Genomic DNA, 11,716 nt, shown 5'->3' with positions numbered 1-11,716 from the left:
TCGCCGACCTTCGTCGAGGGCAACACCCTGCTCTCAGGCAGAAGGATGTTTGCAACGCCAGTTCCCACACCAGCTATCTTTTGTTGCGAACATCGTATTGTCTCTAACCTTCTCAGTGTGGCTGTGGAAAACAAGGCGTGAGGTTTCGAGGTAGACGACGATGGGATCCTCGTGTGATGATCTGATCATCTTCTCAACCCGCTAGGATGTTGGGTCCTCCCTTGAGAGCTACAAAGATAGAGTGCACCGACATTGGATGACAACTCGAATTGAGAGGTCGACGAATGCAACAAGCCGTGCTCGCAAGACAAGAGTTTCGCTAAGGATGGTGATCTGCACGGTTGCTCCATGTTTCAACCCACATGGCGGGGTGCCGCATCGCTGCCTTGACGTCGGCTTGCGTTTTGTTCTGTTCTTTCCTTCGTTCCTGCATCCTTGGGTCACTTGCCCTGCCTGCTGCCCTTGCCAAACTGAAAATGGCTTGGTGGTCGCTCGATGTGGTCGCTTGCAAGCCTTTCACTACGGCGTGTTGTTTGTGTGTGACAGTACCGGTAAGTAATATTAGGTAGTGATGTGCTTGTGATACCGGGACATTTACTCGTGAATTTCTACCGCGCGGAAGGTACGAGGCAAACTTCCTTCGCGTTAATAGTCCTTGTCAACTATGTGCGCGCATAGACGCCCACCATGTTTCTCTCCCTCAAATCTCCCGACACACAACAAGTTCTTGTCATCCTGTTACTCTGTCTCCTCGAGGCCATCGACAGCATGATTTTCCCTCCGTCCAAGAGGGTCGCCCTCTTCGTCTTGCCTGTGTCAGCAACCATCTCGGAGCCAGTGACCACTACTTGGAGCAAGGGTCGTTATCCTACCAAGCCTCTGAACTATGCGCCTCTTGCTACCACCTGGTCTGGTACCACCGCATCGATCCTGGTGAACGGCACTTCATCAACGCAAGTCCCTTCTAAATCTTTTGACGCGCATCAAACGCTGACGATAGAACCAGCTTCACTGCTCAGTACACCCTCCCGGCCTCTGTCGATCGTGGCGAGCACTTGCTTCCCAACGTCGAGGATCCCGAGGCCAAGGTTGCTCAAAGCATCTGCCCTGGTTACAAGGCCTCGAATGTCGTGCACACCCAACACGGTTTCACTGCTACTCTGAACCTTGCTGGTCAGGCTTGTAACATCTACGGCGCCGATATTGACGTCCTCAACCTCACAGTTGCCTACCAGTCTGCCCACCGTTTGGCAGTCGAGATCACTCCCGCTCACATTACTGCCGAGAATGCTAGCTGGTACATCTTGCCTTCCGAGCAAGTCTACAAGCCCAAGCAGTCCGTTCCCGACGAGGCTACCCAAGACATTGACCTTCAATTCGTCTGGTCAAATCACCCTACCTTCTCCTTTGCGGTCTTGAGAAAGTCAACTGGCGATGTTCTGTTTTCTACCGAGGGCACAGTCCTTGTCTATGAGAACCAGTTCATCGAGTTTGTGTCTGCCTTACCCGAGAACTACAATCTCTATGGCTTGGGAGAGCGTCTTCACAACATCAGACTCGGCAACAATCTGACTGCTACCATCTTCGCTACGGACGATGGCGATCCTCTAGATGTCGGCCTCTACGGCTCTCACCCTTTCTACCTGGACACAAGATACTACGAGCAAGATCCTGAGACGAGTGCTCTGACTCTCTTGACCGGTAATGCTAGCGATGACGCCAACTACATCTCGTACAGCCATGGTGTCTACCTGAGAAACTCCCATGGAATGGAGCCTATCTTGAACGCCAGAAACATCACATGGAGAACTCTCGGTGGTAACATCGATCTCTACTTCTTCGACGGCCCTACTCAGGTCGAAGTCACCAAGCAGTACCACAATGGTGCCATCGGTATGCCTGCGATGCAGCAATACTGGACTTTTGGCTACCACCAATGCCGTTGGGGCTACAAGAATTGGACTATGATGCAAGAAGTCATTGACACTTTCGCCAAGTTTGAGATCCCTCTCGAGACTATCTGGAATGACATCGATTACATGTACCAGTACAGAGACTTCGAGAACGATCCTAATGCTTTCCCGTACGAACAAGGCAAGAAGTTCATCGATGAGCTGCACGCCAATGGTCAGCATTACGTTCCGATCGTCGACTCCGCTATCTACCATCCTAACCCCGATAACGCTTCCGATGCTTACTCGGTATACAGCCGTGGTAAGGATATGGACGTGTTCATGAAGAACCCTGATGGCTCCGAGTACATTGGCGCTGTCTGGCCGGGCTTCACCGTCTTCCCTGATTGGCACGCCGTGAACACTACACAGTGGTGGTTTGAGTCGATGAACGATTGGTGGCAGAAGTTCCAAGTTGATGGTATCTGGATTGACATGTCAGAGGTCAGCTCTTTTTGTATCGGCAGCTGTGGAACCGATCATCTGCACATGAACCCCGTTCACCCACCCTTCGATCTTCCAGGTGAGCCTGGCTCCGTTGATTACAACTACCCCGAGGGCTTCAATATCACCAACAGTACCGAAGCCGCTGTCGCCTTGTCAAAGGCCTTGGCTCAGGCATCGTCCAACTTGGCTGAGCAAGGTCCCTCGACGACTGATACCCGCCCATATCTCCGTACCACACCCACTCCCGGCGTTCGTAACATCAACCACCCTCCATATGTTATCAATGGTCACCTCGGCGATTTGGCTGTTCACGCTGTATCGCCCAACGCCACTCATGCCAGCGGGGTTCAAGAGTATGACGTCCACAACCTCTTTGGATACGAGATTCTCAATGCCACGTACATCGCTCTGACCAAGATCGTCCAGGCCAAGCGTCCCTTCATCATTGGCCGTAGCACGTTCGCAGGCGCCGGTCAATTCGCCGGACACTGGGGTGGCGACAACTATGCCACCTGGGAGTCCATGATGTTCAGCATCCCTCAGGCTCTCTCGTTCTCTCTTCTCGGTATCCCGATGGTTGGTCCTGACACTTGCGGCTTTTATGGAAACTCAGACGAGGAGCTTTGCAGTCGCTGGATGCAGCTCAGTGCTTTTTTCACTTTCTACCGTAACCACAACGCTCTGGACGACAACTCTCAAGAGCCTTATGTGTGGGGCTCTGTCATTGATGCCAGCAAGCGTGCCATGGCCATTCGCTACTCGCTTCTTCCTTACATGTACACCTTGCTCCACATGGCACATACCACTGGCAGCACTGTGATGCGCGCCATGACCTGGGAATTTCCTAATGACCCTAGCCTTGTCGCTGCTGACCGTCAGTTCATGCTCGGACCTAGCTTGTTGATCACTCCTGTTCTCCGCCCTCTGGTCACTACTGTCAACGGTGTCTTTCCTGGTAGTAAGGATGGAGTTGTCTGGTATGACTGGTACACGCAGACTGCTGTCAACGCTATCCCTGGCGCCAATGTCACCATGGACGCACCTCTTGGCCACATTAACGTCCATATTCGTGGCGGCAGTGTATTACCTCAACAAGAAGCTGGTCTCACTACTAGAGCTTGCAGAAGCTCTCCTTGGAGTGTCATTGCCGCGCTGTCAATTGACGGTACAGCTACTGGCAGCTTGTACATTGACGACGGTGAAAGCATCATCCAGAATGCAACCCTCTTCGTTGACTTCACAGCCAAGAAGCAACATCTCTACGCCTCTGCTCGCGGTACCTGGCAGGAGAAGAATGCTTTCGCCAACATTACTGTTCTTGGTGTGCAGGAAGAGCCTCAGACCGTGTCGTTTGACGGCCAGGTTCTGACGGCCGGTGTCGACTATAACGGTACTAGCAAGGTACTCAAGGTTACTGGCCTGCAAGACGCTACTTCTTCGGGTGCATGGGCACGGGACTGGATCCTCGAGTGGTAGGAGAGAACGAGAAGCGTTGAACGATTTTACGATATGAAGGCCTGATGATGGTTTTTCAATGTTGCTAGGAGAAAAAGTCTCCGTAGATGTAAAGTACAGAGCTGCTCATACATTCATGCTTCGTGTAATGTGCGACTTGCCGTGTGAGGAGCGACCTGTGGTTTGTTGTAGCATCGCGAATGTGAAGAACAGTATGGGTAGAGCTTTGAGAACAAAGTTTACCTCGGCAGGAGCTCGACTCCGAGAATTGGAGAGCTGAGCTTCTTTGAACATCGTCATCATCGTCATCATTATCACAATCGGAGGCACTTCCCATCTGCAACGAGGCTCTGCTCCCGTCCTTTTGTACCTTCCATTGCCTCCTCTCACAGACAGATCATAGATCACGAACCACGAACCATGGCATCCGCAGTTTTCCAAGCCAATCGTACGGCTCTCATCACCGGCGGCGCTTCAGGCGTCGGCTTTGCTCTCGCACAGCTGTGCCAAAAGTACGGCATGAACGTCGCTCTCGTCGACAAATCCACTGAAGGACTCGAGAAGGCCAAGGAAATTCTGTCAGGAAGTGCAAGAAACGGCCAAAAGACCGAAGTCTACGACATGGTATGCTGCTTGCGCCTCGACGATGAAGCCCACATGCCCACACCAGCAATTGATTGACATGCGCGAATTCAGGACGTATCCGAACTCCCCCAATGGCGCTCATTGAAGTCAGAGATCGAAGCGAAGTTTGGTCTCGTCGATCTCCTCGTGCTGAACGCCGGCGCATCTTTCAAGCCTTCGCAAGGATTCGGCGCTCTTGGTACCTGGCTAGACCCTTCCTACCACCACAAGACCTACGATACAAACGTATTTGGAGTACTCAATGGCATTGCCGCATTCTTGCCATTGCTGCAAAACAAGAACACGCCGAGTGCGATTGTGATTACAGGAAGTAAACAGGGCATCACGAATCCCCCTGGTGGAAACAACCCAGCCTACAACGCCTCAAAAGCAACACTCAAGCATTTGGCCGAACACCTCGCTCATGACTTGCGCGAGGCAAGCCCTTTGATCTCCACACATCTGCTCATCCCCGGCTGGACATATACCGGATTCTCGGGTAATGCGGGACCTATCCCTGACGAAGAGGCCAAGGCCAAGAAGCCAGAGGGTGCATGGTTAGGCTCGCAGGTTGCAGAATACGGTGTTAAAAAGATGTGCGAGGGGCAGTTTTATATTGTTTGTCCAGATGATGATGTCAGTGAGGAGTTGGATAAGGCGAGGATGGCTTATGCGGTCGGGGATGTGGTTGAGGGAAGACCTGCGTTGTCGAGGTGGCATGAGGAGTACAAGGATAGTGCGGCTGAGTGGATACAGAAGGAGGCGGAGAGAAGGAAGGGTGGGGAGTAATGTAGGTCGAGAATAGAGTAGAGTAGAATCGAAGCGATTGGTTCATTGCAAGTGTACATGCTAGATATATTCCCAAGACATGTCTTCCCATCTCTTTCCTGCTTCCGTCAGTCGAACAAGTTCTATATTGCGCGCGGATGATCTATCTTGAGGTATGTCAGCGATCTGCTTCAATAGGACATCATGACATAAAGTTGAGGCCTTGTAGTGTGGTTAAGTAGGAACAATTTTTTGGTCTGCATTTACTTGTTGACTCTTCTCATGGAAGGCCATATCAGATCCCTTGCATTCATCATGACCAAGGAGAGTGGGTAAGGCCGGAAGTGGAGGAGGAGAAAGAGAAAGCTGCTTACCGAGACTTGCAAGACCTCGTCATCCGCCGTAGCAGCGACATCTGACTGCAGCGACCGGCGGGCGACAAGGTTGATGTGAGAGGGGAGAGGAAGAGAGCTGCGCGCAAAGAAAAGAGTATGCTGGATTCATGTTTGCCGGAGATTAACCGTGTTGGACCAATTTTGTCGGTGTGTCTGAAATGACTCCAGACTCCTAGCCTGACTTGTCCGTAGAGTTGATGACCGCTCTTCATCGACAGCCAGTCTCGGAGACTCGGAGAATTGAGAATCGCAATGTCGAGATTGTAATACTCGAGTGGGATGCTGGGTAAAGTTTTGTCCGTACGGCGCCGCAGAGTACCGATCCAGTAGCCGATGCGGGAGAGTTGCAGCCGACCACCTGCCGCATCGCATGGCCGAAGCTACAAGACTCCACCAACCCCTCCGAGAACATGTCTTGACAAAAAATCATTGTAGAATCACAGTAGATAGCATCTTCTTCCTGGACAAGCACACAATCTCACAGTCACTTCTCGAGCTCTCGCTTCGCACATTGCTTCAAAGTTTACCAACAAGTCTCTCACATCAATCTACCATCGTCATGGGTTCCATCCTCATCATCAACGGACCAAACCTCAACCTCCTGGGTACCCGCGAACCCGCAATCTACGGCAGTGAAACCCTCAAAGACGTCGAAAACAACGCCGTCGCACTTGCGGAGTCTCACGGCCTGACCCTCCAAACCTTCCAATCCAACCACGAAGGCGCTATCATCGACCGCATCCACGCCGCCGCCGGCTTCGGCCCCCAAGGCGATGGCAAAAAGCACATTGACTGGATCATCATCAACCCTGGTGCTCTAACACATACGTCTGTGGGATTGAGAGATGCTTTGGTCGGTGTGAGTATTCCGTTTGTAGAGTGTCATATTAGTAATGTGCATGCGAGGGAGGAGTTCAGACATAAGAGTTTCTTGTCTGATAAGGCTGTTGCTGTTATTGCTGGATTGGGCACTTTTGGGTATGAGGCTGCTGTCAACTTTGTGGCGAAGAAGATCAAGGCTGGGAAGTAATGCGAGAGGGGTATCTCTGGTGAGGTGGATTGAGTCAGATGTCGTTGAAAGGAGCTGACAGACATCTAGTGTATCTTTGCAAGAGAAGACTTTGCTAGACATTCATCTTCTATGATTCTTCGAAAATTGACAGTTTCCGCTTATCATCGATATCGAACACCGACCCAGCTGACTGTTCCCATGTTCCTGACCCCGCGAACGTGACTCGAGTGGTGCACATCATGAGCTTTATTTCCTCTTGCAGGCATCTTCGACGACTACACTAGCCTAATTCGCCCAATCGCTCTCGCCAGGAAGTGAGTCATCTCACGAGGGAATGGGTATGTCTAATGTCCTCTCTTCATCCTGACAAATTAACAAAAAGTGTCGAGCGACCACCGACCATTGGATTTCCAATAAGACAAAATGTCAATACAAGAACTCCCGAAGAGCTCCTGCTCCAGATCTTCGAACCACTTGCCGAGCTCAGACAGGACGACAACCCATTCAGACGCACGAATGTCCCGATCGGTAACGCAAGTACGAACATCAAGTCTCTGGCAAGCATATCTGGAGTCTGCATCAGGTGGCATGCCATCGTGGAGCCTTTACTGTACTCCACATACATGAGACCACACTGTGTTTGCAAAAGGGACGTCGAATTCAGCCTTGGCTTGAATCGGATGATCCTCCCCGAGCTGGCTATGCCTAATCAATCACTGAGGACAGTCCTACGTACCATAATCAGACGGCCTCAGCTTGCCGAACACATCAAAAGAATCGCTCTGAATCCATGTGTCACTTCCGTGCATCGTCAGTACGAGAGTCAATCGATGTGGATGCCTCCGCCATCGATAGTTGTGGGAACTCCTACTCCCGCTCTTCTCAGGCAGTATTCGACAATCAAACAGAAGCTTGCAAGCTCCGAGTATCGTCTATTCGATGGCGATGGAGATCTAGAGATCGTTTTCCTACTGAACTTGTCTCCGAACGCCAGCCATCTATATCTGGCACAGGTACCTCTGGTGGAGAAATGGTTCTCAATTGCCAGATCAAACCCTCAGATGCCTTTCGCCCGCCAAATAAAGTACGTCAGCTTGAGTAACCCGGATATTTCACTAACGACCTGCATGACCCGCTTGCGTTTGCTGATGTCGCTTCCAAGCCTCAGAAAGATCGAGCTCCACAAATGCCATGTGTCAAATCCTGACTCAGTGCCTCCACGCAGGGGCCTCAACCCTCAGCACGAACTGCAGCGTCCTTCGACGTTGACTCAGATCAAGTTCGTCGACTGCCACATGAGTAAGAGAACTTTCGAAGTCCTGATGCAAAATTGCTCTGCTATCGAATCTTTCAAATGGATAACGTACGAAGAGTCAGACATGTCGGGATTCGATATTCGAGACATCGCGAAGGGTGTCGTGGGATTCATAGACCGCCAAATGTTGTTGATGCGGTTGTCGCATCTCAGCGAAGACACGCTTTATTATTTCAAAGCAATCGGGCTTTCTTCCAGTGGCTTTACTCAATTGCGGCAGTCTCTGGTTCAAGTTGCGATTACGTGGATGTGATATTGTCACAAAGCTCTAATTCTCTCAAAGTCCCTCTGTTCAGGCTTTCAACTACTTTCTTTACGTCTAAATTTCTCATCCTGCAATCTCTGCACCACATCAACTCCAGGTTGCGACGGTATCTCACAAGTTCAAATCGACGATTTGTCCCGATATGTCAATAAACGACCTTCCTGAAGAGCTTCTACTCCATATCTTCAAGGTATTCGAAGATGCTCAAGAACACGACCGTCGGTGGGACGATGTATCAGTCCCAAGTAGGGAGTCGAAGTTGATTACCAAGTCGCTTGCTGGCATATCTCTGGTATGCATCAGATGGCATGTACTCGTCGAACCATTTCTCTACTCGACGTTTACGAAGCAAGACAACGGGGGATCGAGAAATGTCCAGCAAGTGTGGAACGGATCCAAGACGATGGACTACAACGTCGCTAAATCCAACCTAGCTCTGGCAATGTTCCTACGAACTGTGATTAGCCAGCCTCGCCTCGCCGCGAACGTCAAGAGAGTGGTTCTAGGGTCATGGAATATCTCCTTGAACCGATCGGTACTTGGTAAATTCAGGAGTCCGGATGATCTTCACGCACGTGGTCTCTCGACCCCAATGCTGGAAGAAAAGTTTCGCTCCGCAAACGATTGGACGTCGACGACCTGCTAACAGGCGACGAGCATTCAGCGATCTTGTTGCTACTTTTTCTGCTACCAAATATGGCCAGAGTGTCGATGCGGCAAAGACCTCCATGCGGCACCACACAACTATTCATGGCTCTTCTTTCTGATCGTGAGGCTGCTTCCTGTACAGTCAAGGAGTTCAACATCGGTAACATGCACCAGAATTACAGGATGTCTGGCGTTCACTTGTGTCAGTTGATAGCTCTTCCAACTGTGGAGAACATCACGCTCTGCAACAGCGACATCAATGACATCTCACTCCGACCTATGGTGAATAACTCAGCATCTGTCACGTATACTCCGATCAATCGCACTGTGCCTATCCGAGATCATTCGACACATTCCCTGCATTGCCTCAGATTCCGCGGATGCGAAATCGACTCGAGCGTGTTACAAGCCATATCAACCAACATCTCCGGCTTGAAAATACTGGAGTGGTCAGAAACCGAGGAACCTTCATTCCTGCACACTCAGGCACTTGGAAGTCTAATGTGGGCTCAGCGAAGCACGCTCGAACACTTGTATCTCGACACGACCGTATTATTCATGAGGAAGGACAAATCAATCATAGGGAAGCTGGCCTCACTCAAGACTCTCATGGTACATGGATACTTTCTACCAACGCTGTCTAGATAGAGCGTACTGGTCTCTGACTCGAAGTTCTCCTTATCGGGCTTCATCGGGGGGTGAGGTCACTGAGAAGTATGAGTGAATGTGAGTCTCTCCTATCTACTCAGCCCCTCGAGGAATATCATTGAATCGAGGCACGGATATTTGCGAAACCGAGCGGAAGTCACTGATGGCCAGCGTTACGGAAACGTTTCCGAGTACCAGGTCACTAGAGATGACTTTGCTCTCTTCACTTCGCTGGAAACATCGTAATGCAGGTCGGGAGAGTTAGTGGCAGCCTTATACAACCCCTCTGGTCGACCATATCCGCAGATCCCTTGAGAGATCCACAACACCCAAGAAAAAGAAGGAGAAGGAGTCCCCCAGCAGCGAGACTAGTGAAGTGGATGACTAGGAAGTCTAACACAAGAGTACCTCGAGCAGAACGAGAAAGCGCGCTAGAAAGATCGAGGAGCCCGGAAAGGAAGAGGAGACTACAGTCGCTCAGGGTGACGAGCCATTGAATCATGGAGAAGAGCAGGAAATTGCCGAAAAGCCTGTTAGAGCACCAGCCAAGTGTGCTCTCGAGAAAGCAGAAGTCTGGGTCGTGACCCCACCCGACCGCGATGTCAACTGGCATATGAGTCTGGCAATGATGATGAGAGCACTGGGTGATGACGTCTGCACACCCGCCTCAGAGGCTTTCCAGAACATGCTCCTGGAAATGTTCTCCCTCAAGGGCGTGCAACACGCCGCCGGCTTAGCAAAGTCTCTGCGTGAAAACCAGGACGCTCTCACCACCGCCGTCCTTAGTGTACAAGGCCTGGCTAAGACAACTTCTGACTCGCCTTACCAGCTTCTCGGAGATGCCATCAAGCGCCTAATGGTGACCGACACTAGAACTACAATGGCGGAGGTGGAGCTGTTGTTGACCCAAGGTCAACACTGCCCACCTGTTGCACAGCCGGATCTCGGCTTTGAAGGAGAAGAACTGCCTCTTGTACCCAGTCTACGAGACTGCGGTCGACGGCTCCGGCTCTTTAGGCAAGAAGGACACAATGTCCTCCCCCCGCCAATTCCTCATCGCCTCCACCATCAACGAGGCCTACGACATTTCTGCGCCCACCGCGGCTGCCACTCGATCTTCTGTCGAGAAGAATCTTCGTTTTTCGGAGGTCCTGTTATGGCTGCAGACGTACCTTGGCGGCGGAGTCTTCTCGCTCCTCGTCGGTGGTTCTAGGAAGAAGCTGGCAGGAGTGGCCTGCGAAATCAGTGGTAAGCTGGAGCCGGACCTGGCCTATCTGGCTAAGCACAGCCCCCTGGCTGAAGCAAGGGTGCGACCTCGCCTGTGAGAACGTCTGGAAGCACTTCAATGTGCTCGGAGGTGCCGCAATCCCTCGCAACCTGAAGTTCGACGTACTGAACAAGAAGCAGAGAGCAAAGTCATCTCTCATGACTTTACTCTCAACCACAGGCTCGAGCCAACTTCATAATGCAGCAAGTTCTCAACGCTATGCATCCAGACGGAGATCAGGTAAATGTACTCAACTCTCGGAACTTACAATTCCCAGTACGATGTATAGGGGCGTCAGAAAGCTGTCGAGAAGCAGAGACTTATACAGTGTTAAGATGGCACCTAGGGAGAGTGAAGCGGAATAGCTCTCCAAGGCTGATGCGAATGTCCTGGAAAGTACTGTGCATTCTGACAGTTAGCCTTCGTCTATGGCACGTTTATTGAGGAGAGACGAATGAGTTTGGTAATTATGGAAGCGTTTTGTCACGCGATTCCTTACCTCGCCTGACCAGAGAGTAGTACAAGGATGTGCAATTAGATAAGGGGTGGGGTCTGTGGAGAGAAAAGGGGGCACACGTCTTTCTAGAGCGGTAAAGTGTTCTAAGCGTATCATTGACTCAAAGCACGAGTTTTCTTGTTATATCGAGCGCTGATCATGGAGGGCCATGGTTACCTCGACTTTGGACAGAGACCCCCTGCCCTTCTCCACGAGCGTGGAGTCATGGCGCGTCTGCTCTTCGAGGTCAAAGAATGCTTCCGACAGCATCTTATACTCAAGAATCGCTTCTGCAGCATGCAGGGATCCATGTCTCGAGAGCTGCCAGATTCGCTTGAGTCGTACTTCAAGCTCATGTACCGGCGACTGTGGACTGCTGACCTGGAAGTCTGCATCGATGCAGCACATGCCGTAGTTCGATATG

At 51.2% G+C, this 11,716-nt stretch overlaps 5 protein-coding genes across 5 annotated transcripts; all 5 read left to right on the top strand.

Moving 5' to 3' along the window:
* Positions 1-439: 439 nt before the first annotated feature.
* Positions 440-4,012, top strand: AUEXF2481DRAFT_37016 (glycoside hydrolase family 31 protein). The gene is made up of 2 exons (XM_013491426.1): positions 440-953; positions 1,007-4,012. Exons 1-2 carry the CDS (start codon positions 688-690, stop codon positions 3,873-3,875), a joined length of 3,135 nt encoding a protein of 1,044 aa, XP_013346880.1. The 5' UTR covers positions 440-687; the 3' UTR covers positions 3,876-4,012.
* Positions 4,013-4,274: 262 nt separating this feature from the next.
* On the top strand, positions 4,275-5,267 carry AUEXF2481DRAFT_2445 (uncharacterized protein; the record flags this gene model as incomplete). The annotated part of the gene is made up of 2 exons (XM_013491213.1): positions 4,275-4,478; positions 4,551-5,267. 2 exons carry the CDS (start codon positions 4,275-4,277, stop codon positions 5,265-5,267), a joined length of 921 nt encoding a protein of 306 aa, XP_013346667.1.
* Positions 5,268-5,833: 566 nt separating this feature from the next.
* On the top strand, positions 5,834-6,823 carry AUEXF2481DRAFT_37014 (uncharacterized protein). The gene has a single exon (XM_013491425.1). The coding sequence runs from the start codon at positions 6,012-6,014 to the stop codon at positions 6,669-6,671; it is 660 nt and encodes a 219-aa protein (XP_013346879.1). The 5' UTR covers positions 5,834-6,011; the 3' UTR covers positions 6,672-6,823.
* Positions 6,824-6,835: 12 nt separating this feature from the next.
* On the top strand, positions 6,836-8,575 carry AUEXF2481DRAFT_491141 (uncharacterized protein). The gene has a single exon (XM_013491631.1). It carries the CDS (start codon positions 7,001-7,003, stop codon positions 8,219-8,221), a length of 1,221 nt encoding a protein of 406 aa, XP_013347085.1. The 5' UTR covers positions 6,836-7,000; the 3' UTR covers positions 8,222-8,575.
* Positions 8,576-8,983: 408 nt separating this feature from the next.
* AUEXF2481DRAFT_702347 (uncharacterized protein) lies at positions 8,984-11,346 on the top strand (the record flags this gene model as incomplete). Its single annotated transcript, XM_013491630.1, has 6 exons — positions 8,984-9,493; positions 9,530-9,579; positions 9,631-9,771; positions 9,947-10,440; positions 10,511-10,777; positions 10,818-11,346. The coding sequence occupies 6 exons, from the start codon at positions 8,984-8,986 to the stop codon at positions 11,159-11,161; spliced, it is 1,806 nt and encodes a 601-aa protein (XP_013347084.1). The 3' UTR covers positions 11,162-11,346.
* Between the last annotated feature and the right edge of the window lie 370 nt (positions 11,347-11,716).

This window comes from Aureobasidium subglaciale, assembly GCF_000721755.1.
Source record: "Aureobasidium subglaciale EXF-2481 unplaced genomic scaffold scaffold_3, whole genome shotgun sequence".
NCBI lineage: Eukaryota > Fungi > Ascomycota > Dothideomycetes > Dothideales > Saccotheciaceae > Aureobasidium > Aureobasidium subglaciale.
Note: the sequence above shows the minus strand (reverse complement) of the source record. Positions and strands in the feature narration are given on the sequence as shown.